This window comes from Tenebrio molitor, chromosome 1 (genome assembly GCF_963966145.1).
Source record: "Tenebrio molitor chromosome 1, icTenMoli1.1, whole genome shotgun sequence".
NCBI classification, from domain to species: Eukaryota; Metazoa; Arthropoda; class Insecta; order Coleoptera; family Tenebrionidae; genus Tenebrio; species Tenebrio molitor.
The window spans coordinates 6,333,182-6,360,572 of record NC_091046.1 but is presented as its reverse complement, the minus strand read 5'-3'; the positions used below and the strand labels follow the sequence as shown (position 1 = coordinate 6,360,572).

Here is a 27,391-nt window from a genome sequence, read left to right as displayed (position 1 = left end):
GCCTGTATATGCTTAGAAACATGTATGCAAAATTTATTATGTTTAAAAATACAGTAATTTACTTAAAGCCCTTAATACAAGAAATAATAATAATATATTATATCGTAGAGAGTAGAAGTGAGTCTTTTTGTGCTAAGCCCAGAGATTGAAGACCGAGACGAAGTTGAGGTCGACAACTGGGCGAATTTATGCTACGAATACTGGAATACATAATCAGCACTTTTTTACACGAACAGGAAGTGTGACAGAACGAGCCATAGGGGAGTGCGACAGTCCCACGAGTGAAGAAAAGACACGTAAGATCCATACAATATTGTTTCCTACTACTGTTAAAAAAACTGTACTATATTTCAGAATGTTTTAACAGTTTTAGAATAGGTGAAGTCATCGCCCCCATTTCCTTGTTAGTTCCGTAAATAGCTATTTTCTATTGCACCACATTTAGGGTAAACATTAAACAAACCTCAAACATAATTTGTAAGGATAATTTTCCGGTAAGAGCACCGAATTATATTCAATAGATTATGCTGATATATTTATTGTTTATTAGAGTGAAATGAATGCTCCAGTTCCGACGAAACGGGCTAAAGGGGGCAATGTCACCAAAGTCGTAAAGAGGGAAAGTTGCTTTGATCGGAAGGTTTGAAACGTAGAAACGGGGACAACCGCAGAAACCACATTATACACAGTTGAACTGATTAATTTGTCAGTTTGTTGAACACATCACCGGAAAATTCTCTCGTTTAAATCAAGAAAAAGATGTCACAAATGGCAAACAAATCTTAATATGAAACGGTTCCTCGTATTTTCCGCACAAATTTGTTTGTTTTCTGAGCATATTCCATCTGATAAAATCGTAACTTCCATTTTGTGAAAAAAATATTTTTTGGTTTTCAGTTGACTAATGAAAAAACTCTTGTTTGTTTCTGTAACAAATATCTTATATCAACTTTTTAATCTCTGGGTTATTTTCACTTAAAGAAAGAAGAAAATAAAATATAACATAATATTTGCCGCTGAGTAAAGTAAAATTGTTATAGATGTGAATTGTCAAAATGACGTTTGGTTGGTATCAACCAAAATTACTAGGCGCGCTTCTCGGGATTTTTGAATCTAAGTTTTTGTTCTGGCGCCAATCGTCAAACGTGACAGGTAGATTTATACAAGTTATAAATTCTAACATTTTATTGAAAGAAAAATGAGTTTACAAAAGAAACGAACATTGCTTTCGGCAAAAGAAAAAGTGTGGATGGTTAACTACTACAATGAATTGCAATTTAATAATAATTATTATAATCTTTTAACAATGTTTTCCATTTTCTTGAGTATAACCTCACTTTTAAGTATTTGACATACCTATGTCTCAGCAAAAAGAGTAAATATTTTTTTACATTTTTAAGCGGTACAGTCACTGCATTTTTAAAAACTTTGACACTGACAATTCACATCTATAACGATTTTACTTTTTTAGTTGATGCAACTTTACATTGGAAAAAATAATGTAAATCCTAATTTTCCCTGATTAAAAAATTGTTGTGACGTGGTGTCCTTGGAAAAATTAAAAAATGTGTTGATCAGTGAATAATTAAAAAGGCAATAATTTTCCGCGTGATAAATGATCGGAAAATGAGAGAAACGACAAAATTTCCCTCGGCGGAGGTCTGAAATATGACGGCAAATTTACATAAACCATTTGTTTTCTTTGAAAGTTCACGACTATGCAGTCAGAATAGTAAATATCCTTATAAAAAAAGTTGGAAATCTGCTGCACGATATTTAACCGAAAACAAAACACGTCGAACAACCCCACCGTACGTAACGGAAATCAAACAAGCCGCAAATTGGCCGAATAAAAATTTCATCCAAAACGGTCAATAAAAACGTTGCAAATTTCTCATCACCACACAAAACCCATTCGAACCTGCCGCCGCAAGTTTCACCATTGATTAAAACGCACCCTTAATTAAAAATGCTTCCCAAAAAGCCAATTTCGTCATTGCAAAAGCGTGCAATTAAAACTGACACATTGCAAACTATTCATCTTCCGGACCTAAATGCATTTAATTATAAATGAAAATTGGGAGGTTGGTGCTAATTGTTGGTAACGACGCTATCAGTTAAGTGATCACCGTGGCGCAATTACGCGAGCATTTATGTGTTCAACTCTTGCAAAATAATACAAAACTTGCTCCAGACTTGCACTGTTTAAAATGTAGATATTTAATTGTCCGCAATTATTTAAATTTAATCGTTTCATCGATTCTCTAGGAGAATTTGTCAGCCACTGCACAAGATTTACTTCCGTATTCACTCTAATGGGGTCATGAAGTAATAAAGTTTTTGAATAAACTTCGTGCCTTTCCTACTGATTAAAACTTGTTTTAAGTTTAAATTTAACTTCTGCGGTTGGAAAATACTTATATGCAAGTAATGTCGGATCATGTGAACAATTCATGCTAATTAAGCCAAATGCAGCCGGTCTGACGAATAATAATTATTTGCAATCACGCAGAGTCAAAACCAAATGTCCAATTATTAATCAAAAATTATTATTTATTCATTTGATTTACTTAAATTGTAATGTGTGTGTTGGGGATAAGCTGGCAAGTGATGATATGTCTAGAAAATGACTTTTTAAATCAAAATTAATTTAAGACTACGTTATCGACGGCTGTTAAGAACTTTGTAAATAATACATTCTATATTAGTCATAATTTCCAAATTTTGTTAAGTACTTTTTGGCAATACCTGTACTGTAACTCATCATTTATTGACAGATATCTTTCATTGTAAATGACACTTTTTAATCAGGTGCCAGTTTCTACGGATATTGTGCAATAATATTCTACTTACAGTCCGTGGGCTGTAAGTACCAAAATTTGACAAGAATCTGACCTTCATTGATTGATACAAGGTGATTCACGAGTAATAATGGGCCCGACGGAATTGAAAATGCAACCCACAATACACTTGGAACGTAAAACTGGATATGGACGCGGTAAATATCCAGCTTTATAATTGCGTCGGGCTCATTATTGCTCGTAAATCACCTTGTATAAATCTTACAGTCTCAAGACAAAACAGACATCTACGATAACTACATTTATTTTCTAATTCAATTACTTTAACAAAACTGTACAAATATCTGTTGAAATCGTCCTTCGAGATCATAAATTAGATACTTAGAATCCTTCGGAGATCTTGTGTGTCTATTATAATCCCAGAAACGACCGAGAAACCTGTATTCAACAAGGATTAAACAATCAAGAGGACCAATCAAATGTTCAGGTAATCAAACTTACCAAAGAGCAACTAGGATTAAGGGTTAGCAGAGCGGATATCATTTCCTTTGCTGCGCCATTTTTGTTTTTAGAGAGGATATGTTTGCTCAGAGTCAATAATATTCTCACCGTTGTTTCACATATTAACAGTTAAACAATTCCTCAGGCGAGGTTATACAAAAACTGGATTTAACAAAATCTACAGGTCAATTTAATTTCTGTGAAGACTAAAAATTTAATTAAAACTTCAGTTTTTTTTTATTAGAAAAAACCCTGATAAGCAATTTTAAAATGCAACTAAAAATTTTATGACAAAAATCTTACAATTAGATGAAACAATTCTCTACCACATATTTTAATTTGGCAACTTGGCCATATTTAAAATCTCAAAGTTATTGATAAATTAGGATCCAAAAGTAAAGTATGCATGGTAACGACTATTATTCAAGAAGAAACATTTTGTTTAGATTACATTAATAATTGAAAAGATAGTTATTTGTCAAACTAGAGGAAAACGTGGTTCTTTTTTCCACTCGAACAAGAGTGAAAAAAGAACTTTTTGTACTCATAATCTCAAAATCGGTATTCCCGGTTATCCTGGGAGTGCGACAAGTCCGATTTCCCGCACGCAGTGTTTTTTACTTTGTAACAGAAACTAGGGGAAATTGCATTCTAAGGTTGGTATTTAATGACGTAGACAGACGAACACGTCAATTCCCTTTAAATAAAATGGACGTTTCGTCACCTTTGCAATTATAACATTAATTTTCATCAACACAATAAATAAGTGATTTTATTATAAAACAAATAAGAATACAACAATTCATAAAGGTAGAGTAATAACAGGGCCCTGAAAATAATTATTGTTATTTTTCAAGTGAAGAGAAAGAATTTGTTATGCGTGATGTTATGTAGAAAACGCCAGCGACACGACGCTTTAAATTTTAATAATCTATGTGTTAATCACTTAATCAGTATGGAGGGTGCTACCAACCTAATAGTAAAAAAGTTTCTATTATAAAAATAATGTTGCACAATAAGAAAAGTACAAAACATAATTATATAAGTTAATTTAAAGCATTTCAGCAATAAATAAAAATGTTTAACAAAATAATGAATTTATTTATGATTTTTAGAATTTTTTTTGTGAAACAACATTCAATGGCAATCATGCTACACTGGAGATAAGATTACCTTTCAATTCTTTTCCAGAGATCACTGAAATAGAGAAAATTCTATTCTCTACTCCCGACAAAGACATTCGAAATTATAAAGGGAGCCAGATAAATACTAAAATCCTCCGGTCGTATACGACAATGATAATTAAAACTGTACATATAAAATCCTTTAACTCCACGTATTTTGAACGACGTTTAATGAGGAGTGAAAAACGTGTGCGATCATGTTCTCCACCCTGTTATTGACTGCACTTCCGTCCTAATTACAAAAGTCTACATGGGGAGGTTGGCGTTTATTATTTTCTGATTGTAATAGACGACAAACGGAAATTTTACGAGTTGAAGGGTGAGATGTGATGACACCGTATCACAACTCACAAAGGCTGAATCGTGCCTGCACACAAATCTATATAATTGCAATTGACGGCCCTACATTGTCACTCATTTTCGCCAGAAAAGTCCACTCGAAAGGTTTACACAGAATAAAATAGCAATTGCATCGACAAATGTTTTTGTTTTTTCAAACAATCAAGTCGTTGTAGCTCAGTTTTGACATGACACTTATTGAGTAGACGTACAAGAAATTGTCACGAAGCAAATATGTGGAGAAAACAAGTAAAGATCCTTTTGGATAAAATAAAGAAGATTTTGGCCTCTGAACATCTGTTGGGTTTGCAACAGAAAACAAGCCGTCAATTTGCTACAGAAGCAAAATTCCAAACAAAACCTTTCCTTCTTCATCTGTTGGACCATGGACCGGCTAGTGAAGTTACTCTTACAAAACAAGACGCCCTCACTTGTTTCGAACGAATGACCACCATTCGCAAAATGGAAGCCGGCATCAACAACTTGTACAAAGCAAAAATCGTGAGAGGATTCTGTCATCTCTACTCTGGACAAGAAGCTGTCGGTGTTGGTGTCTACGCGAGCCTTCGCAAGAACGACACCGTCATCACGAGCTACAGGAACCACGCTTGGGCCTTCCTCTGCAACCACCAATCAGTCTTGCCCGTGATAGGCGAAGTCGCTGGTACCAAATCTGGAACCAGCAGAGGCAAGGGGGGTTCGATGCACCTGTACGGTCCAAATTTTTACGGCGGCAACGCCATCGTCGGCGCACAAGTACCACTGGGGGTGGGCATCGCGTTGGCGCACAAGTACCGGAAGACCGACTTCGTCAGCTTGACGATTTACGGCGACGGAGCGGCGAACAACGGTCAAGTTTTCGAAGCGTTCAACATGGCGAAAATGTGGGACCTTCCTTGTTTGTTCCTGTGCGAAAACAACCTGTACAGCATGGGCACCAGCGTCCCCAGATCCACCGCCAATCCAGATTTCTACAAGAAGGGCGACGTGATTCCTGGGTTGTTCGTCGACGGGATGGACCTCGTGTCGGTGAAGGAAGCGGCTAGGTTTGCTGTGGAGTTCTGCGCCTCCGGAAAAGGACCGATCATTCTGGAGGCGAAGACCTACAGATACTTCGGACACTCGCTGTCAGATCCGGGGACGAGTTATAGAACTCACGACGAAATACAAGAAGTGAGGAAATCGCGAGATCCGATTAATAATTTCAAAAATCAGATCATCGCAGCGAATTTAGTCACTGCAGACGAGTTGGCGGAGCTGGACAAAAAGGTCAAAAAAATCGTGGATGGTGCGATCAAGGCGGCCAAAGCGGACAAAGAGGTCGGGCTTGAAGAGCTGACCTACGACATTTACGCCAACCAAGTGATACCAGAGGTGCGGAGTGTCAATCCTTTTCAAAACATGAAGCACAAGACTACTGGACTTGTGATAAACAGGAAATGAGAAACATGTTGTCATTTATGTGGAAATTAAAAATGAAACGTAATTACAAAAAATAATTAGTATTGGTGATGAAAAGGGAAAGATCATTGTTCGGTTGTGTTTGCTGAAAGACTGTTATTTTGAGAAATGCATCTACCTACGTATTCCGCGATTCTTATCTGGCAGCACGAAATGGCTGCGATCCACGCCTGCAAATATCTGAAGAATGTGAGGGGAACGAGTGATATAATAAAATGGTAGCATTGAATTCTCAATGACTTCATATTCGTCCACTCTTTCAGGACTCGGGGCTGACTAAAATATAATTAAACTTCATTACCGATTCCTGCCTGACGTGAATGGAATTGGATTTTTTGTAGGCACGTTGCATTTGCCCAAATGGATTTTTAAAGAACCACTGGCGATAATAACACTGCTGACAAAATAAACTCGTTTGCATAATTACAAATAATAAAAAGTATTTTTATCGCCGTACTTGTCAAGCTATTGACGAAACGACGAACAAAAACATGGCGCCTAACAAGCTATAGGCTTTGCCATTTCTATTGAAACACCACCTGTTGATTGTCAGTTTGGCAACGCTGCAAATATGTTTAGTAATTTTTTGACTATTATTGCCAGTGTTGATTTTTGTTGAATGTCATGTCATATTTGACTCAACGCGTCTTTCGTTCAATTATAAACCAATAATTATCAAGAATTTATTGTTTTTTCGCGAAAATAGAGCAAAATAGAAAAAACGAGTCCTTATGGGTGCTGACATGAAGAGAGCTCTTATTAAATTATATGATAAACTGCATTTAAGTCACCAAATGTGGTCAGTCAGAAAAATTTGTGTTGAAATTTCATAAATCTTTTCTGTAAGTTAAAAAAGGCGTCTTTCTATCATTCTAAAAAGCGTGAGCATCTTCGGCTTAGAACCAATTTACATTTGCTAACATTTAGGTATAACATCAAAATTAAATCTCGCACTTTTTTTCACACGCCACTTAGCACATGCGCCTTGAGGGGACATCTTAAATTATTGTTCTAAAATCTAAATTTTAACTTTGATTTTCATCTCTTCAGCTAAACTTTCAGCGAGTGCAGTTTTATTTGTTATTATTATAACTCATTTAACTTTAACAGCAGAAAAGTGAGGTTACGTGTAAGTTTCGTTCATCCTCTGTGGTTTCACCATAAGAAAAATTCAATAAAAAAAAGCATTTCAGCAAGTGTAGTTTATTAAAATACTTAATACATATAAGTACATTGAAATAAACCAAAATAATTATTTTTTTACTTAAACTTTTCCCCAATTCATTCAATTATGAGTTTTGAGTTCCTCAAAGTCCTGATTTTTTTAATCCTTACACTCTTACCCCACATTGCCCACATACCCCAATAATACCAAATTCTTTTTCCAGATATCTGATATTATTATCTACAGAATTATCCAATCACACCTGAGAGGCGAAATCCTTCAAGATTCCAAAACTGGCGCCTTTGATTTTGTAATTTCCTTGTTCATTGATTAAAATTCTTTGAGTTTCCCTTGGGTTTTACCTTCCAGCAGGAACACTAACAACGACAGATAACCACGCTAAAAACCACTCACTCACATTTGTGGTGGTAGGATTCGCAGGCGTAAAATTTTTAGATTTCTATTAACATTTATATTAAATTATATTAAGAATGCACGATGCGTCGACGAGATAAATATGTAATTGCTAAATGTGTAGTTAGATCATTGATTTATCAATTTAAAATATTTATTTTGACAGCGATTTGCTTTGACGTTTTAGGAACTAGAAAATGTCAAAATTTCAAATTTCTCACTAAAAGCCGTTTTACAACCAACAGAACCTGTTACACATTGCTAAATTTTAGGAAAAATCCAACAGGTGGTGTTTCAATAGAAATGGCAGAGCCTATAGACCAGCTAGACTGTCATATTTGGATTCAAATTTGTTTTCGTCCGAAATAGAAGTTTGACGAACAGTAATAATTACTAAAGCAATAACTAGCAATAAGGGGAAAATGTATTTTCTTTTAGCGCACTTATTTTGTCTTTCAAATGTGTGAAGTTCGACAGGTTCCTTCTATAGTTTATTTTTTAATCGAAGAACCACAACACCGCAATTTACACCCAAAATAGAGCTGACAACATTTTACACTTTTGACATAGGTTGACATAGGGTGAAAAATCTCATAATATAAAAATTGAGGTTATTAGAGATATTAGTAGCGCAGCATGTTAATAAAGTTAATAACAACTAATTTCATAGTTTAATAAATGTCTTACTTTGCGAGGCATTTTTAATAGCACGTTCAAATTTTAGCTGCGAGTTTGCGTACTTTCAAGGACATTAAAAATGACAGACGCTTGAGAGCTTGAGACGCTGGGTGGTATAGTCTATTTTTTAATCAAAGAACCACAACACCGCAATTTACACCCAAAATAGAGCTGACAACAGTGTACACTTTTGAGCTAGGGTGAAAAATCTCATCATATAAAAATTGAGGTTATTAGAGATATTAGTAGCGCAGGAATTTAATAAAGTTAATAACAACTAACAACAACCAATTTGAGAGTTTTATAAATGTCTTACTTTGCGAGACATTTTTAATAACACGTTCAAATTTTAGCTGCGAGTTTGCGTACTTTCAAGGACATTAAAAATGACAGGCGTTGGCAGAAATAGCCAATAGATATCATTAAATTCCCTAAATTTAGTAAAATTTTATATTTGCAAACCTAAATCAACAGGTCGTGGTTCTTTGATTAAAAAACAGACTTTATATCTCATAGGTATATCTCTAGTGGTATCTACCTAAGAAGCATCCTTTTCACCATTTCTATGTCTGTGCCAATGACTGAAATAATTGTTACTTCACCAATTACCTTTAAATAATTTCGAAACGTTGGAAAAAATCATTTCAGTTTCAATTTACTTTATAATAAAAAAATGTCAATGTTATGAACAACTTAAATATTGGTAACACTGACTGTAGAAGTTTATTAATACAACATAGTTGCCAACATAATTTATTTTCGGTCCTCCATCATTGACAACACATACTTTTATAGTCCTATAACTCCTATAGCACATATCAAAAATATTATATTTTTTATTAAACTAACAAATTGTGACTTCCTTGGTTGTTTTTATATATTTTTTAAATATAAATATGCTTCACAAAATAAAAATAAATGTACAATGAGGGACATGGAATCCTGGGCAGTCTGCTATTGTCATTTCAAAAAGTCTCAATGTAAATGCACCTTTACTGTCATTATGATTGATATTTTCAAAAAAACTGTCAAATTAACTTAAGCTTGGTTATGAGTAGCTAAGGTATGGTTTAGAAATTTTGACAACTGAATAACACATCTGCCCAGTTGTCCGTGTCCCCAACAGTACAAAATAGAAATAAAAGTGGTTTATTATCTCCTATATCCTAATATTGCCAAACATTACAGAAATAGCATCAATGTGAATCATTATTCTATATTTTTAACATCCAACAAGGGATCAACCATATCAAAAAGATTCCTGAACTTAGAACTTCTTCTTGCTATGTCAAAAGCAGTTTCCCCACTAACACTTTTCAACTCAGGTTTCATGTAGGGATGCATTAACAACAACTGAACCATATCATAACAGACTCCATGTGAAGCTGCAATATGTAAAGGTGTTTGTCCTAAAAAAAATTGCAATCTTCAACTCACTTCACAACTTCTTCAAATACCTCCTTCTGATAGAGCATTCACATCTGCTCCTTCAGAAATCAAAACTTGAGCACACTCTATATGATTCCATCGACAACAAGAGTGCAATGGTTCCCACTGAAGTTCAGTCTTGGCTGCAATGTTTGCACCATTCTGAAGCAAATATTTCACAATTTCAACATGATTGCCATAACAAGCTCTGTGAAGAGGAGTGTAGCCTTCCTTATCAGTGACATTAACTAAGCTCGGATCTGTTTGGATTAACGATTTGACTTCCTCTAATTGTCCGTTTTCCGCCGCCTGTAACATTTGTTTTGGGTTCTGTTCTGAAATGAAAAATTATAAACTTTAAGTCAAGATTGTGTTAAATTGTACCAGAAGGATTTCTCTCCGGTTCTATTCCGTCTTCATCGTCTGAGAACCCGCTAGCAAAGCACTCGTCCAGATTCGGTGAGGGCATCATTATATTAGAGACAAATTTTCGAATTTTTGAGGTTATAATTTTGTTGATGATGTCAAAGGTGTCAAATGTCAGATTTATATTATCTGTTTATATTCGTCGACGCTGCCACATCTCTCAAGACGTCGGATTTGTTTATCTATTATACAAAAAATATAATATAATTATTCTGTTATACTGATAAAGATAACAAACAACGTAGTTGTAAATATTAAGTGTATACTTTCAATATTTGGTCATTGATGTTAGGGTTAAATTAAATTTTGCTAAAAATAAATTGGGCAACGTTCGCACTTCGCCGAAGGAATGGAAACATCACAGGGAAACATGGACACCATGGACACCTGTCACCTGTCACTGGATTAGGAGTATTTTAGGACTATTAGGGCCACTCGAAGGGTATTTGTTTGACAACAATATTTATTTCGTGCGTACCTACCTGCCCTCTGATACATGCGCACACCGTAAAATTGAAATCATAGGAGTTGGACGCTTAAAGTTATGTCAAGAATAATCTTGTGATGGCCCCAAAAAACGTCAATAAATAATTCCAAAATGCTATTGCACCGAGGCTTTAGAGTCTTCATTTTCCAACAACAAACGGGAATTTTTTTTTAAATAATCGATTAAAAGACAATAAGTGCGCAGGAGATCCCCAAATTGTGTTACACTAAAACGCATGGGAGTTCAATGTCAACAGATCCGCAATAATTATTCTAATATTGTTTTGGTGTTATGTCTGCTGATGCTTATTTTGTATTTTACATCCTGAAAATGTATTGTGTATGGTTTGTTTAACGTCAACGACTAAAACAAAGAGAGAATCTCAAAAAATAAAATATTGGTGAAGAAAATAAACAACAATCAAAACCATGGTAAGGACTCTTGATTTTTGAATTTATAATGATTTCCCAACTAAACAAATTGATTTTAACCTATTTTCAGGCTTACTGTAGCAAGGGCAAAGTGTGTATTGGTCTAAAAAAAACAAACCACCATAAAATTGATGTGGACATACCTGTAAGAGAAAATTTCGATTTTTCAGAAGCCCTAGATTCTGTTTACCCCTTAACAGAGATGATATTCAGCTATTTGGACTATAAAAGCTTACAAACAGTTGGCCAAGTTAAAAAATCATGGCAGATAACTGCTAACAATATCTTAGAAAAGCGTAATAAAGTAAGTTGGATCACAGTGTTCCGCAAGAAAAGACTGTGCTATGTTCACGACAGTGACAACTATCACAACCACAACACAGCTGCCAGTATTATTTTGTTCAACTGTAGTGTGATATCACTCAGTGACTCTCTCTGTTGTCACGAAAACTTAACCCAAAAAAAGATCAAGTGTAAGAAGCAGTGCATGTGTGTTGATATTGTCATTAACTGGCCTGACAGTTTTAGACTTTATTTCAAATCAAGTAGTACCGCATGGGACAGACTATTGTATCATGGGATGCTCAGGAGTGGAATCCCTGCTTTCGAAAAAAATTGTATATAAGTCTAGTGTACGCCTTTTTGATGGTTGTTTCATACCACCAATACCAAATGTGCGCATTTCTATGTTTAACGTAAATCCCCAGAATATGAATGATAAATACATCAGACCTAACTCAGAAAAACTCAAGTGTTTGCTTTTGTTCAGTAAAATTGACCTAGAAGATGGCATTTTTGCTATTCTAGATCAACTGATCCCAGAGTAATGATACAAAAAATGTAAATGATAATTCATGCAGTTTGTGATTGTAGGGGAGGGTGTCGCAGTGTTGCTCTGGGAGGAGGTATTGTTCGAAAAACTGTCCAAACTAACGTTTCCCAAAAAGAAGGGAAATGTCTTTGTATCGCGTTCACACAAAATATCTGCACTGAGAGTGATTTTAACGCGTCATCTGTTGTAATACAAGGTGATGATCTATCTCCAAGAGAATTTGAAGCTCATTTGTTAAAGGTGTGTCCCTCAAGTCTAATAATGTTATTATTTAGTGTTTACATTCCAGTTTAAAAATAAGATAGTTGTAAGAAGTAACAGTTTGGCATTTAGGATATGTTGTTCAGCAAAGACACAAAAAAATCAGGAATCAAGGATTTTTAATGAAATTTTTCCTGATACTCCTCTATTAGGTCTAGAAGCTGAAGGGGAATTTGGATGGAATAGTCATCCACAGAAAAACAAAGGTATTTTTTATTGAGACAAGATGTACTCATTTATAGTATAATATTTTCAGAAATTAATTGTCATAAGCAAAATCTTCTAGAACCAGAAGATGAGGTTAGAAGAGTTTACCATAACAACTGTTCCAATGACAGTGATGGTAAGTTACAGAGATGTTGGAGATGATCATGGTAGAGTTTTGTGTAGATTTTTTGTCATGAGATGGTTTTTTAGATGAACTGCAAAACAGAAGGACAAAAAAGAGGATAGGATCATACCCAAGGGTACAACACCAATGGACAACTGTGATAGTATTTATTACATGGGGGCAGTTGGTGGATTGTAAATAGTCTTTTACACTTAGAAATGAAAGAAAAACAAGAAAGAAAGAAAGAAACGACTTTAAGCTTTAGATATTCAGAAACCGCGACTTAACCACCATGTATTAGGTATTTTGCCCAAAATTTTCGTATTAGGACTACCTACATTAGAAAATTCTTGCAATACTTTTATATTTCGTAAAACGTAATTATGCTGTGTTTAGTGCGGAAAAATTTTACTGTAGGGATTTTTTACAGTTTGACTTTTAAAAAATGAAAATGTTAGGTAAACATTGTGACGTAATTTACGGAGTGTTCGAAATTAATTTTGAGTAAGGGTAATGGTTTTTATTGGGTCAAATAATGCAAAAGTTCAGTTTTATTACGGAATTTCGAAAAAGAATTTATTTCTGTAGAGTTGGTAATGTGTTTATTTTTAATTTAGTTTACACTATATCGATATTTATACTGAAACAGTGGATTTGTGCAAATATACAGTCATGACATTTTATAAAAACAGTATTTGAAATGATTTATTTCCCATGTTTATTTCCAATAATTGAAAATTTTTGACGTGAGTGGTGCAACAGTGGTGCCACCTTTCGGATGCTCAATCCCACGGTAAGTGTATTTGAAGTTGTCAAAATTGGTATAAAATTTTCAATAAACTGAAATGGGTGGAAACCAGAGCAGAACAAGAAAATTAACAGTCGAAAACGATGACCCTACTAGTGTAATAAAAGTATCAGATGATGTAGTCCAGCGTATAAAGAACAGCCAAGGTAAAGTGACATAACCTCAAACACGCACAGTTTTCCCCAAAATGCCGAATCTCACAATCAATAAAGTCGCGTCAGCCGTCTTACAAAGTTTCTAGCGAAACTAGTCACAAGACGCTACCGAAAAACAAACCCGACCGCCAAAACGCGCCGTTGATTACATAATATTGTTGTATCGTGCAGAGGCGAGGCCGGCAGCACCCGAGCCGTCTTTCCAACAGCCACCTCCGCAGCAGCCTCCGCCGATGCAGCCGATGTTCATCTACGAACCTAGCCTAACTTCAGTACAACTTCGACAAGCCAATCTAGCGGAATTAAAGAAAAACGACCACTACTGGGAGAACAGACTGAAAAATCAGCAAGCCAACCACCAGAAGATCAACGAGATCATGGACACGGAGTATAAGAGAGCTGTAACGGATTGCGCGGTTTTTGTCGCCTTTTTAACTGATTACTTTCAGGTGGATGAAATGGAGGTGACAGAGAAGACAAAGGCGCAGAGTAAAGCGCTGCCGCCCTGTCAGGATGCCAAAAAAGCGGTTATGCAGTGTTACATAGAGAATTCAAATGAACCGATGAAGTGTGCTAATGTTGTGCAAGCCTTCCAGCAATGTGTAGACTCAAAGAGAGCAAGTTTGATCGCAAATAGAGGCTAGTAGCAGAGAGACTACTTATAGCATTTGAAATTATTGTTTTTAGAAAACACTACAGTGTTAAGGTGTGTTATTTGTAAATACTTATTAAAAATGACAAATTTTTGCTTTGCTTCATTGGCAACGCAGTTTCACCTACCAACAATAAAATAAGATCAGTTTTGTCCAAAACGACATCTTCAGCTTGAGTGATCTAGAGAATACAAAACAAAAGAAAAAATCTAACCCGTGGTGCCCGTTTGGCGTAGCGTTAACTAACACCTTAAGGATTTCGACGGTTTGTCAACTGATTATTTGTCTACTTCTGTTCCACATTCCAAATAGGTCGCGGATATCGAAATCAGATGTGACGATTAGTGTTAGACGTAAAATGTGAAGCTCGAAATTTTGAGACCATTTTTGACATTTCAGTTCGAAACTACTGCGCCAAAAAAATGCCGCAACACTAACGTATTTTTGCATTATTTAAAAATGGCAGAAGTAATTGAAGCAAAAATGATATACAGTGAGCAACAAAACTATGGAATAAATTCCATAAAAATTATTTTTTTTTTTTTTTCAAAAAAATCTGGGCAGGTCAATTTTAGTTTATAAAAATACATAATATTTTGATACCAAGCAGTCATTTGTTTTCGAGTGATCACATCATCAATATTTTTTTATTAATTCTGATAGCCCTTTTAATTTTTATCTTACATTGGGAAATTTTTGAGAAAAAACATAAATTTTATAACGAACAAAAATAAGTCAAAAAATAAAGTAAATCAAACCAACTTTTTTTTTCTTAAAAATTTCCTTGGGCTATCAGAATCAAGAAAAAAAATAGGGGGTTTCCATTAAAAAAAAATATCGCTGACGTAATCATTTGAAAACAAATGACTACTTGGAATTTTACTAAAACACGTATTTTTTAAACTAAAATTGACCCGTCCTTGTTTAATTTTGAATGAATTTATTCCACACTTTTGCCGCTCACTGTATTATAATTTATTATTATGTTAATAAAGATGTTTGCATTTGTGTAGATATGTTTTCTCATCATGAAAGAAAAAAATATTTTTGAAATTCGGTGTTGCGACAATTTTTTGGTGCAGTGTAAATACCGGGTGATTTTAAATGAATGTGACTTTTTCATGGGTTGGTAATATTATTGTTGGTTATTCTGCTTTTTAATGTGATAGGTGACATAAACATAGGCGTCCTCTCCTATTTGACACAATTTATTAATACATATACCGGGTGATCAAGAAGGACTGTTTTAAGTTGGCAGTACAAATAAGACAATTTTTTAATTCGGTTATTTATAACACTGCAACCGGATATGTTTTGTTGGTTTATTTGACAAATTTCTAATGTAGGTATAGCATTAACAACAACAAGCCATCAACAACCGAAAGTTACTCCTGTTATACGATTTAAAATATAATTCAGTGTTACCAACTTAAACAGTCCTTCTTGATCACCCCGTAAAATGTCAAAATGATTATACGCCAATGTGTTGATTAAGGTATCAAGTTTGCCAAAATAATTTATGAAAAATGTTCCCAACTTAAGAAAAAAAATCACAATCATTTAAAATCACCCGGTATATTCAAAGGAGACTTCAAGACGAACGTTTAACCATACACTATATTATTTCTATGCTTAGCATAGGATCTATGAGCGTTAGAAATGTTACTCTCTCTTGTCGCTTCCAGTGCAATATCCTCGATAAACAGAAAACCTACCAGACTATGGGCATTATTAAGTATTAATGGAAGTTTTTCTTTTATTTTTTTTTTTTATAAAAATGTAATCGGTGTCGAATATAAAAATAAAGCTGTCCTCTACGCTAACACTTACAACCTAAAAAATTGATTAAGTACCTAATCTATAAAACAAATGTACACAGATCTTCTTTCATAACTGACGCATTTTTATTTTTCTTAGCTTGTGATTCCGAAGCTGGTTCTGTTTTATCACATTTTCGTTCAAAAACTGCAGACTCTCTGAAACAGAATTTTCAACGTCCACACCACTTTCAAAACACACCCACAATACCTTTTAAATTGCTTTGCTTTTCCTTGGGGACATGGTAACTAACCAACTCTTTGATCAATTTGTTCAACTTGGCACCGGTGAATCCCTCGAAATCTTTAGCTATTTCGTCCCAATTGACGGTCCGCCAATCAGTTTCGTGGTTTTCAATCATACTGAAAAAAAAATGCAGTTAAAAACGGTTCACATAATCTTGATAAAAACGAACCGAACAACTAGGTTTTCTTTGATGACGTTATATTTCATCGATTTCTTTACAAAAAGCCGAGGGTGTATTGTACAAAGCCAGGCACGGCGCAATTTCATCACCGGTACTTTGAGCACTTCCGACAGTTCCTGCCATTCCTCGGTAGAGATCGGCCTGTACTTCAACTCGTTGGGGTCGGAGACATCGGTAATGTCCGCGAGGTGGCCCATGAACTCTCCGATTTTCTTCAGGTTCCACTTGACTGGTTCCTCTAAAAACAGAGTTGTTGGTAAATTTTTACTTATCGGTAAAAATGAAAATACTTTTGCCAAGCAACCTCGCACATCTTTTTTCAACCGCCAATTTGTCGCGGTTCAAAATTCTCGCCAGGTCGGCGTAAGGGGTTCGACTACACGTTTTTGTCATATATTCGACAATGACCCAGTTTTCTTGCGCTGTGAATCTGAAAACGATTGGAATTAACGTGTGCCTAATTTAACGTCACAAAAGTCAATACATACCTCCCGCTTTTGTGTTTCTGATTGGAAAAGAGTCTTTTGAACCTTTTATATACTGAACACAATAAACGGTTCTCTAACCCATGCGCCAGAAACTGTACGAACTTTAATCGTTCTCTAAAAAGATCTTTATTTACGAGAACTAGAAAGGGTGTAGGTTCGTGAGGAATGTCGTGAAGCTGTAAAAAAAATACATTTTCACTTGCAACGTCATAATTATCAGGAGAGTATTTCATGTCAACAGTAAAATTAGTACAGGGTCACTATAAATTATTGTCCCATCGCAATAGGCGTTGGTGACGTAGTTGAATGTGCCGCAAGCCTCATAACATGAGTGAGACTAGTATCGCCGATGGGTGGCGCTACCAAGGGTAGTGGAAATCTGTCTACTAGTTGCGAGGCGGCACATCCAAAATTTGTGTGGGTTTTCAACGCCAACTACGATGGGGCAATCATTTATAATGACCCTGTATATTAAATAGAGTTGGCTCCATCCTGGTTCCTATAGGCGTTTGTCGAATGTCGATTAATAATTGGCTGCACTGTTATTGTCAAAATTGTCATTATCTGTGTTTAAATAAAATTGCTCATTATCAAAATGTTTCTAGAGTGAAAATAAAGTACAAATATTATATTAATTTCAAAATTATAAAGTACACTGGAAAAATCTATATATCGATTACAGTTTTTTCCACACGTAAAGATGCCTTTTTGAAATTTGAACGTCATATTTTTTATATGGGTTAGGTAAGTTTGACAACATAAAATGTCGCTGATATTTTAGAACACCATAATATATAGTCTGTTTTATCCTTTGCACGGTGTTCTTCGCCATGTTATACTACTGGGCTACCTTCCGGATCGACCACCCTTCCTCTAATTTTAAAAGAATTAATCATTGATCGTTGACAAAAAATGTAAGTACATTTCACACTGTTGAAAATTAGGTATACAGTTGGTTGCAAAAAAAAAAACGGGAACTATCAGAATAAAATTGACACATTTTTAGAATTTTCTGTGTGAAACCTTCTTACGAGAAATAGGTTAGAATTATGGTCAAAATTCAACATTTTTAAACATTATTTGACAGATATTGTCAAGTACCATGGAGGCCAAAAAATTTTAGCCGTCACTATACTTGAACCACGACCCTGTATTATAACTTGCCTGTTCAAAAGTGTAGTTTGAGTGATTCCCGCAGAGCGGGCGCTTTTTAGGGATATTATTCATCTTAAGTTTTTGTCACCGAGAATTTTTCTTGTTCAAATGACATTTTGAATTTGAAGTCAAAAAACCTTTGTTTTTTTGCTGCTTTGAAATTAAATTCGTGAATCTTTTCCATATTGTTCGTTGTTTTTGTGTTTAGTGTTGTTATTGTTCTTTGTTATATTGGGCATTGATTATTATTTAAGCGTGAAACGCTCGTTTTGTGGCGCCCTCATCGGCGGAAATTGGCTCTATCTCGGAAACATTTCCATAATGCATTTTTAATTAAAAGAATGTTATAATACCTACAGTAAATCGTGGCTTGGACAATAGTCGGCAACTACAACGTCCATCACTTGAGGACGGTGCCAATCCCGGCCAACAGTACTCTCTCTACACCAATTACAATATTTCAAAAAACGTTTCACTTACTTCGCAAAATTCGTCCCAATTTTTCTTGATTTGTTCATCTTCCAGATGACTAAATTTCCCCATTTTGACGTCAATGTCAAGTGCTTCTATCAGCACTTTCTGAGACGCCGTAGGGGATAGAGTCACTCTGGTTTCAATCAAATGCAGTGGTGGAATCACCCACGGTAACAACACGGACAAATCGTTCAACCTCTGCAACATAAAAATCAGCAACAAAATATGTACTTTACATGAGATTGAACGCACGTTCAGTTCCCTTTCGTCTAATCTGTACTCATCTTCCATATTTTCTAAAAGTTCTTCCAAAGATTTGTTCTCACATACTTCAGACTGGCATGGTGTTGGTGATAATTCATGATTGGCACTGGTACTCTCCACAAAAACTGACTGTCTTCGTCTCGCCAACTTACTTTTAGGTTTGCAGTAATCATTGACCTCCAAATCTGCTAACAACTTCTTAAATTTATTTTTTGTGTGTTTTTCTCCTTTTACCATTTTTTGGGGACTTACAGTTGTACCACTCATTCCTAAAATTTCACTCGTATCTTCATGCATGTTAATTGTAAAATTACTACCTCCTGATGAATTACTCTCAGTTTTGGCACATGGGGAATTGTCTTTGCCCGATTGGGTTTCCTTAGATTTTTTTGAGCCACCATCATTATACGAGTTTTCTGTAATTGTTTTCCCGTTTGCACAAATATTATTTTTAACTGGTCCATCATCCACATTTTCTGCATTATCAAAAACTAAACTTTCTCCTCTTTCTAATCCTACTTGACTTCCATGTTCTTCAACTATATTTTTATTCCTGTGTTTCTTCTTTTTTGTTTTCATCATCACATCCTCCACAGATGTGTCTAAATTTTCAGCCAGAATGGAAAAATCAATTGACATTACACTTTCATCTGATTTCAAACGTTTTTTCTTTTTTTTTGGAGGACTAAAAGGTTCTTTAATTGGCTCTTCCAACTGACTCCTTCCATCTTTTCTCAGTTCTTCAGATTGATCACCATGTCTTTGTTTTTTCTTCTTTCTTGGTGTAGGTTCCATCATAAATAAATTGTCTAAACCAATATTAGAATCATCCGATATGCCACTTTCTTTCGTTTTATCACTGCGTTCCTTCTTCCTTTTTAACTTTTGTGCACTATTGTTACTCTCACTTTCTGCTCCTCTGCTTTCATCATGTTTCTTTTTTCTTTCATCCAATTGTACCTCAGCATTCTTTGTATGTTTTTTCTTTTTTTCTTTTAGAGGACTAAAAGGTTCTTCTTTAATTGACTCTTCCAACTGACTACTTTCATCTTTTCTCAGTTCTTCAAATTGATCACCATGTCTTTCTTTTTTCTTCTTTGTTGGTGTAGATTCCATCATAAATAAATTGTCTAAACCAATATGAGAATCATCCAATATGCCACTTTCTCTAGTTTTATCACTGCATTCCTTCTTCTTTTTTAACTTTAGTGCACTATCGTTACTTTCACTTTCTGTTCCTCTGCTTTGATCATGTTTCTTTTTTTTCTTCTTTTTTGACTCTTTCGACTGATTCCTTTCATCTTTTCTCAGTTCTTCAAATTGATCACTATATCCTTTTGTTTTCTCCTTTATTGGTGTAGATTCCCTCATAAATAAATGATCTACACTAATATGAAAATCGTCCAACATTCCACTTTCTCTAGTTTCATCTCTGTGTTTCTTCTTCTTTTTTAACTTTAGTGCACCATTAGGGTTACTCTCACTTTCTGTTTCTCTGCTTTCATCGTGTTTCTTCTTTTTTTTCTTTTTCTCCCCAAATAACCAACCATTTAACTCACTTGCCGACACTGACTCACTAAAAAGCAAAACTTCTTCCTGTCTGTCTTCAAGGTCTATCTCCTTCCTGTGCTTTTTTTGGGGCGACTGGCTACCCTCAATTGGCGTCTCTTCTTTAAACACACGTTCTTCACCTAATAAATCTCGTTTCAATTTCTTTTTTTCCTTTCTATGTGACCCTTCATCCGAAAAAAACTCTGATTGTGAATTTTCCTTGGACTTCCTTTTTTTCTTGTTAATACAGCCGTCACTGAACACTTCACCTTCCATTTTTTTTTTATATAAATCTTGTTTACTCACCAAAGAGTGGCCCGTGGCCGTCACTTTAAAATTTAAGCGTGTTAGATTGAGGTTATGTACCACATTATGTAGTCCAAGGAACGCAAACGCAAACATTTGAAATTTGAAATCCCAACTGTTCCTAACAATGTTGCCAGTAGAAGAAAACTGCAAAGTACTAGTTATTTATTACTCTCGTGTCAAAAATGGATTACTCCCTAGGATTTAGGGATATTCGTTACTAGGTTGCCATAAATTTGGTTAGGTTGGAGGCTATGTGGTTTCTGGTGACAAACAAAAGATATCCCAAAAATGCAAGACAGCAAATTAATTGTAACAGTTGCAAATGACTAATTTCTCGCTAAGGGATAGATGATTTTTCGTTTCACAATCAATTTTGGTTACTGGCGGCATATTTATTTGGATTTAATCTCTCAATTCAAAGTAACCAACCTTGGGCATTCAAAATAACTTTTGAAAATTCTAGTTACACACAACATGAAAAACGTTATTTCCCTAAAAGTTCGAATTCTAGGGAGTAATCCATTTTTGACACGAGAGTATAAATAAGAAAAAGAAGTACTCTCATTATTATCATTATCAAACATTGAGGTGAATTAAAACAAAGATAATGCAATAAAAGATTACACATATTACATAATAATAATGTGTTTTAAGTACATTCTTTATCATACATCGCTTATATTGTTTGATACCGGATGACTATAAATGAATGTGACTTTTTTTCATAGGTTGGTGATATGTACTGTTGTTGGTTATTCTGCAGTTTAATGTGATAGTTGACATAAACATAGGCGTACTCGCCTATTTAACACAATTTATTAATACATAAAATGTCAAAATGACGTACGTACGCCAATGCAGAGGCCTGTGATTGATTAACATATCAGGTTCGCCAAAGTAATTTATGAAAAATGTTTTCAACCTAAGAAAAAAAGTCACATCGTTCTCATCGTAGGTCGGTAATGAAGGTTGTTGTCTGGTTCCAATTGTCAAATATTGTTTTCATAACCTATCTCTAATATAACCTAACATTTTGCTTCTCCCATAATTCTTACCTAAACACTTTTTTGCAATGAATAACAAAGACTTGGATTATAAAACCGCATGGAACACGATAAAACTGGCATTTCCAATATTAGAAGTTTCGTCATCGATCCCCGACGACGACTTTGAGGTTGTACCTTGCGAAGCCCTAAATATAATCAAAATCTTGAACTTAACTGAACAAATTCAGGACTTAATAATAAGCAAAATAGAAGAGCGTTTAAGAAAAAATATTGTCCCGAAATTTTGGTCGCATTTTAAGAAGACTGGCAATGAAACAACAGGATTTCAAGAGTTTCATGATGCAGTTAAATATTTGTTTTATTATTACATAAAGCTTGATTTGATAATTAATAAATTGATAGTGTTAAGAGAAGCAAATAATTTTGCAAAGCCAGTTTATAATCAGAGTTGCTTGCATGAAGCCTTAAGGTTAATAGTTAAAGCAGTATTGTTGTCACAACTTCCAGTAGATTATCAATGGCTCATTTCAAGTTTTTATGAGACTGCACTCAAAATGCAAGATTTGGAAGAAGAGAATGGCATGAATGAACAGTGTATAGTTTGTTTGCAAGAGCACTATTCTTGCTCATGTTTGGAAATATTTGAAAATACTAACAGGTATTAATGTAACATTTAAAAATAATCTGAAGTGAAGTTGATTGTTGCAGAAAACTTGGAAAAATGGCATTGCTTGAGCCTTTGATAGGCCAAGCATTGACCAATCTGATATACAACTACATCCAGTTACACATTCAAAAAATTTGTAAAGACAGTTTTGATACATCTCACCTTGAAGCTCTAGAGAAGGTACAGAAAGAAAGCTTATGAAATACAATTACTTTGTTAACTAATCATTTTTAGTGGCTGCAATCAGTGGTTATATCGTGGTTGAAGAAAATTTATGTTTATGACTCCACAACCAAACCTGAATGTCTCATAGATGAATTTGATCAGAAATTAATTAGCTATTTGTACAACACCTACACAAAAATTAGAATAGACCAGTTATTTAACATCATAATTGGTACAAATCAAACTTAAATAAAATTATCACTAGATATGATTTTCTAGAGTATCCAGATTCACTTCCTGCTCTGGAAGATCTAAGATTATGTCTCCCCAAAACTGATTTGAAGCCACACTTGACCAAAACATTGCAAAAAGCTATGGAAACAAGGTTATTGCATCCAGGTGTCAGCACTTCTGACGTGCTGACTGCTTATGTGGCCACAATTCGTTCTTTGCGCATTTTAGACCCTTGCGGTTTGTTGCTAGAAACCATCACTCAACCTGTCCATCAGTATTTGAGAAGTCGCGAAGATACCATCCGGTCAGTTGACATTTCATTGCTGAACCAAGCAAAGACCTCACTTTTCTTAGCTTAATACAAGATTTTTTTGTCATTGTTCTAGATGCGTGGTGAGTAGTTTAACTGAAGAGGGCCCCAACGATTTGGCCGAAGAACTCGTGCGCGGTGAAGCGGTGCAACTCGACGAGAACACTCCAGTGGATGATGGAGTAGAAGACTGGGAAACCTGGACTCCTGATCCTGTAGATGTCATCACAAGTAGATCTTTGTCCATAACTTGTATAATCCATAATGCGAAAGTTTCAGGTAAATCGTCCGGACTTCCCCGAACCTCGGACATAATTTCAATGCTGGTCAACGTCTACGGCAGCAAGGAATTATTCGTGAACGAGTACAGAACATTGCTGGCTGATCGTCTGCTCTCGCAGTACTCGTGCGACACCGAGAAAGAAATTCGGTATCTTGAACTGCTCAAGCTGCGATTCGGTGATTCCCAGCTCCACTATTGCGAAGTCATGTTGAAGGACATCGCGGATTCGAAGCGCATCAATCAGCACATCAAGCAAGATTTAAATTATTCAGAAGATGACATTCCAATGTCGGCGATGATAGTGTCGGCGCAGTTCTGGCCGCCGTTCAAGGACGAGAAGCTGGAGTTGCACAGGAAGCTGGTCAAACAAATGGAGAACTACACCAGCGCTTTCGAAACTTTGAAGGGCAGCAGGACGCTGTGTTGGAAGAATCACTTGGGGATCGTCGATTTAGAAATCGAACTGGCCGACAGGACTCTAAATCTTTCAGTGTCTCCAGTGCACGCCACGATTTTGATGCACTTTCAGGACCACAGTAAGGACAATCAAAATTGCATTCTGGGAGTTGTGTGATTGTTTTTTTAAAGAAACTTTGTCTCTGGAAACGCTGAGTAAGATGATGCACGTTCCGCCCACCGTTCTGAGGAGGAAGCTGAGCTTTTGGCAGTCGCACGGGATCATAACGGAGCCCGAACCGGATATATTTTATCTGCAAGAAGAACAAGAGCAAAATGAGAATAACATACAAGATGATATTGTTGTGGAGGATTACGAGTCTGAATCGGCGATGGCTAGTGCGCAGGATCAGCGCGAAGAAGAGCTACAGGTAGTTGCAAGATCTTGGACAAAATTTGTTGATTGTTGTTATAATATTTTTTAGACGTTCTGGTCGTACATATTGGGAATGTTGATGAATCTGGATACTCTACCCCTGGAAAGAATCCATCAGATGTTAAAAATGTTTGCGTTTCAAGGGCCGACGATCGAGTGTAATCTGCAGGAGTTGAAAGTGTTTTTGGATAGGAAAGTCAGAGAGCATCAGTTGATTTATTCGAATGGTTTGTACAGATTACCGAAATAAACTTGTTTTTTTTTTTTTTAAATTGTGTTTTTCTTCAATTTTATCCTATCCTCTTAATGGTAGTTTGCTTAAAAACTTTTTTTCTGCCAAGAAGTACGTTAAAAAGTCAACAAGGATTTTTGTAAGAAATGTTGATTAATTCAAAATCACTGAAATCATAACTGCGACAACCAATCAAAACTAGTAAAAATGTAGTATTTATGTAGATATATTATCGTTTTATTTTTCCTTATTAGAACCTCTGCTAAAGAATCAGATTAAATTCAATGTCACGTTGTTTTGCAACGGTATTGCACAATACAATTGACTATAGTGTAGCTACATAGAGGTACTGATATTTACACCTTGTTTGTTTACTTTTTATCTTATCATTTCAATGTAAATAGAGAATAACATACTTAAAGTATTATCCAGGATGACTTTAGAAAAATCCTTGATATGTTGTAAATATTTTTCAACTTTATAGTCTTATTTTATAACGAAATTGATGCAAAATGAAAGTCTTATTCCTCCATATTTAAAGTTCCAAATTTAAAGAAAAAATGTATTTTTAAAGATTAATAAATTTTAGTAAGTACTGATATATAGATATTTAATTACAGTTAAAACTGTTGATGACGAGTTTCTCATATGATTTAGAAATATTTTTATCTTTAATCGAAACACTTGTCTGTTTGGGAATTCAAAGGACGATGAAAACAGGAGATCGATTATATCAAACAATAAGCAACGCCTGTACCTACTTACCTACTTTAAAACATGTTATTTTAAAAGAATAATACCTATAATAATGCAAAGATGTTTGAAAAGTTCGTTGCATTCCACAATATGGCAAAAAATGATTTCAAAAGTGGTTTTATTTTTCCACATAATCAATTTTTTCCCTTCCAAATAAAATTTCTTCTAAGTCAGCAAAATATATATTCCTTAGTAACTAAACTTATCAACCATCATATTTTTATGTTCTAGCCAGTGATAATCTTTTTGGTGTTTATATCGTGTGTTCCAATAAAAACTCACTCGCAGTAAGCCATGACTATAGAGATAGATAGACTGGTCATGTCGATTTTAGAATCACTGGAAGTAGTTCATTTGTTACTTACAAATTTTCATCATATTGTGAGTGACAGATAACCTATAAATTTACTTTAGTAGTTCATTTCACATCTGGTGCTATGACATACTTCACTTTTGTCATGGCTTGCTGCGAGTGAGTTTTTTGTGGAACACACGATATTTCATCTGCACCCACAGACATTAGCTTTTATTATTTGGTACATTCTTGATATAGGTACAGTAATTATTGAACGTCTTACAAAATTTATTACAAATGTGGGACGTAAAGCGATTGACATAGAGACCCTCCAAGAACTATAGTTAGATATCAAAAATTACATCAAAGATATCGCCAGCCACATGTCTGGTAGAATTTTCGTTTCCAAGCACGAATTCTGCAACACAACTAATTTGCTAAATTCCCATGTTCTGCTCATTTCCTGAAATTAAATGAAGGTCGAGGAGTCAATCTGGTGTAGTGGTGTGAACTCAAAGATGCGTACTTATGGAATTAATTTTTTTAACATGGCTAGACAAAGAATGCTAGAGTTCAGTGAAAAAAAAAATGACATGTTAGGGAACATATTTACGTGATAATAGACAAACGTGTTGATTAGTGAGCTAGAATTAGTGTTCTTTTCTTTACTTCAATTAAAAGGGGCGTTTTGATTGACATAACCTAGAAAGCTAAGAATCTAATCCGCCAGTCATTCCGATTGAAAAAGTTTTCAATTTAGGGAAGAGGAACTAGTCCTAAAGAGTTATATCCGGGGATTAATATGCGTGCGGTAACACTTCGTAAAGCAGTTAGTGAAGTTTTGCTTCTGCAACTGTCGCTGTGTGGACAAATCTGAAACAAAATCTTCTCCTTTTGCATTCTTGATCTCTTTTTGCCAATTTCTTGTCAAGCTGACCTAGAAGATTTGCATAATAGGTACTCTCCAATGAAAGTCTAATATCTGCGCAGATAATAATCAATCATTATTACTCTTCTGGAACCTCAAAAAACTGACGTCAACACCTTTCCGGCGTATAGAACTCTTTTTTATCTCTTTTAGAGAAGAAGCGTCGACTTATTTTTCTACAGTACAATGAATCTAGACTTCACAAAGTTGGGCGAATTCTTCCTAAATCATTTTTGTAGTTGGCTCAATTTTCAGCAACGGCAGCTCGGCGGCATCCACCATGCAGAAACTTTTGTCATAGCCCAAGATTTCATTCAAGATGTGATGCATCTTCTCACCTGAGAGATTAAGATCTCAGCTACTTTACATAACGTCAAGCTGTATTTTCAGCACAACTTCATGTTTTTTTTAAACAAAAACAAGACAAAATGTCAGAAATACCGGGTGTAGAATTGGTTTACGAGACATAGGATTTTACATGTAAAAATAAAGAGTTTCATTATTGGCTCCCCTAACAATTTTATGGCAAAATGGTTAAAATGAAAGTTAGAGAGAATTACAATTACTCTCTAATTTCAATCTTAGTTTTATTCTATCATCTTGTGGTACTGAAAGAAAGGCAAGAAAAGAGTTAACACAAAAATACTAAAAAGTACTTCTAGGCATGAAATTTTATTTCTTTCTTTAAATGGTATTATGTAGGATCTTCTTTAAGAAACTTCCAAGCAACATTTGCTTCAGGTTTCCCAGAACGACCAATTTCAGCCATAGAAACAATTCGAAGAATTGGAGAGAAGTTTGAACATTTAATGGAAGATACCTTTTCATTCGTCCTGTAGTC

The 27,391-nt window shown here is 35.0% G+C and overlaps 6 protein-coding genes across 13 annotated transcripts; 4 read left to right on the top strand and 2 right to left on the bottom strand.

The window, feature by feature from the left end:
- Positions 1 to 4,732: 4,732 nt before the first annotated feature.
- Positions 4,733 to 6,761, top strand: LOC138141230 (pyruvate dehydrogenase E1 component subunit alpha, mitochondrial-like). Its single transcript, XM_069061928.1, has one exon. The coding sequence runs from the start codon at positions 5,060 to 5,062 to the stop codon at positions 6,266 to 6,268; it is 1,209 nt and encodes a 402-aa protein (XP_068918029.1). The 5' UTR covers positions 4,733 to 5,059; the 3' UTR covers positions 6,269 to 6,761.
- A 2,915-nt stretch (positions 6,762 to 9,676) lies between these two features.
- LOC138141301 (ankyrin repeat domain-containing protein 49-like) lies at positions 9,677 to 10,792 on the bottom strand. 2 transcript variants are annotated; one of them, XM_069062020.1, is made up of 4 exons: positions 10,664 to 10,792; positions 10,356 to 10,579; positions 10,001 to 10,306; positions 9,677 to 9,952 (listed from the first exon to the last, which is right to left on the bottom strand). In XM_069062020.1, the coding sequence occupies exons 2-4, from the start codon at positions 10,441 to 10,443 to the stop codon at positions 9,753 to 9,755; spliced, it is 594 nt and encodes a 197-aa protein (XP_068918121.1). In that variant the 5' UTR covers positions 10,444 to 10,579; positions 10,664 to 10,792; the 3' UTR covers positions 9,677 to 9,752. The 2 variants fall into 2 exon arrangements, with proteins under 2 accessions (XP_068918121.1, XP_068918122.1); XM_069062021.1 differs by having other exon boundaries at positions 10,639 to 10,734.
- Positions 10,793 to 11,174: 382 nt separating this feature from the next.
- On the top strand, positions 11,175 to 13,433 carry LOC138141294 (uncharacterized). 3 transcript variants are annotated; one of them, XM_069062014.1, is made up of 7 exons: positions 11,175 to 11,315; positions 11,386 to 11,788; positions 11,838 to 12,138; positions 12,189 to 12,387; positions 12,437 to 12,614; positions 12,665 to 12,751; positions 12,814 to 13,433. In XM_069062014.1, the coding sequence occupies exons 1-7, from the start codon at positions 11,313 to 11,315 to the stop codon at positions 12,939 to 12,941; spliced, it is 1,299 nt and encodes a 432-aa protein (XP_068918115.1). In that variant the 5' UTR covers positions 11,175 to 11,312; the 3' UTR covers positions 12,942 to 13,433. The 3 variants fall into 3 exon arrangements, with proteins under 3 accessions (XP_068918115.1, XP_068918114.1, XP_068918113.1); XM_069062013.1 differs by having other exon boundaries at positions 11,274 to 11,788; positions 12,826 to 13,433; XM_069062012.1 differs by having other exon boundaries at positions 11,274 to 11,788.
- A 105-nt stretch (positions 13,434 to 13,538) lies between these two features.
- On the top strand, positions 13,539 to 14,448 carry Chchd3 (Coiled-coil-helix-coiled-coil-helix domain containing 3). Its single transcript, XM_069062022.1, has 3 exons — positions 13,539 to 13,693; positions 13,874 to 14,103; positions 14,152 to 14,448. The coding sequence occupies exons 1-3, from the start codon at positions 13,585 to 13,587 to the stop codon at positions 14,344 to 14,346; spliced, it is 534 nt and encodes a 177-aa protein (XP_068918123.1). The 5' UTR covers positions 13,539 to 13,584; the 3' UTR covers positions 14,347 to 14,448.
- A 1,649-nt stretch (positions 14,449 to 16,097) lies between these two features.
- Positions 16,098 to 20,968, bottom strand: LOC138141284 (peptidyl-prolyl cis-trans isomerase G-like). Of its 4 annotated transcripts, XM_069061988.1 has the most exons (9): positions 19,299 to 20,968; positions 19,234 to 19,250; positions 18,970 to 19,179; positions 18,724 to 18,915; positions 17,089 to 17,264; positions 16,891 to 17,030; positions 16,589 to 16,838; positions 16,384 to 16,535; positions 16,098 to 16,331 (listed from the first exon to the last, which is right to left on the bottom strand). In XM_069061988.1, exons 1-9 carry the CDS (start codon positions 20,932 to 20,934, stop codon positions 16,243 to 16,245), a joined length of 2,862 nt encoding a protein of 953 aa, XP_068918089.1. In that variant the 5' UTR covers positions 20,935 to 20,968; the 3' UTR covers positions 16,098 to 16,242. The 4 variants fall into 4 exon arrangements, with proteins under 4 accessions (XP_068918089.1, XP_068918088.1, XP_068918086.1 ...); XM_069061987.1 differs by having other exon boundaries at positions 19,234 to 20,968; XM_069061985.1 differs by having other exon boundaries at positions 18,970 to 19,250; positions 19,299 to 20,966.
- A 608-nt stretch (positions 20,969 to 21,576) lies between these two features.
- Positions 21,577 to 24,603, top strand: mr (anaphase promoting complex subunit morula). Of its 2 annotated transcripts, XM_069061992.1 has the most exons (8): positions 21,585 to 22,506; positions 22,557 to 22,695; positions 22,750 to 22,912; positions 22,960 to 23,218; positions 23,301 to 23,455; positions 23,504 to 24,043; positions 24,096 to 24,334; positions 24,389 to 24,603. In XM_069061992.1, the coding sequence occupies exons 1-8, from the start codon at positions 21,914 to 21,916 to the stop codon at positions 24,587 to 24,589; spliced, it is 2,289 nt and encodes a 762-aa protein (XP_068918093.1). In that variant the 5' UTR covers positions 21,585 to 21,913; the 3' UTR covers positions 24,590 to 24,603. The 2 variants fall into 2 exon arrangements, with proteins under 2 accessions (XP_068918092.1, XP_068918093.1); XM_069061991.1 differs by having other exon boundaries at positions 21,577 to 22,506; positions 23,301 to 24,043.
- Positions 24,604 to 27,391: the final 2,788 nt, after the last annotated feature.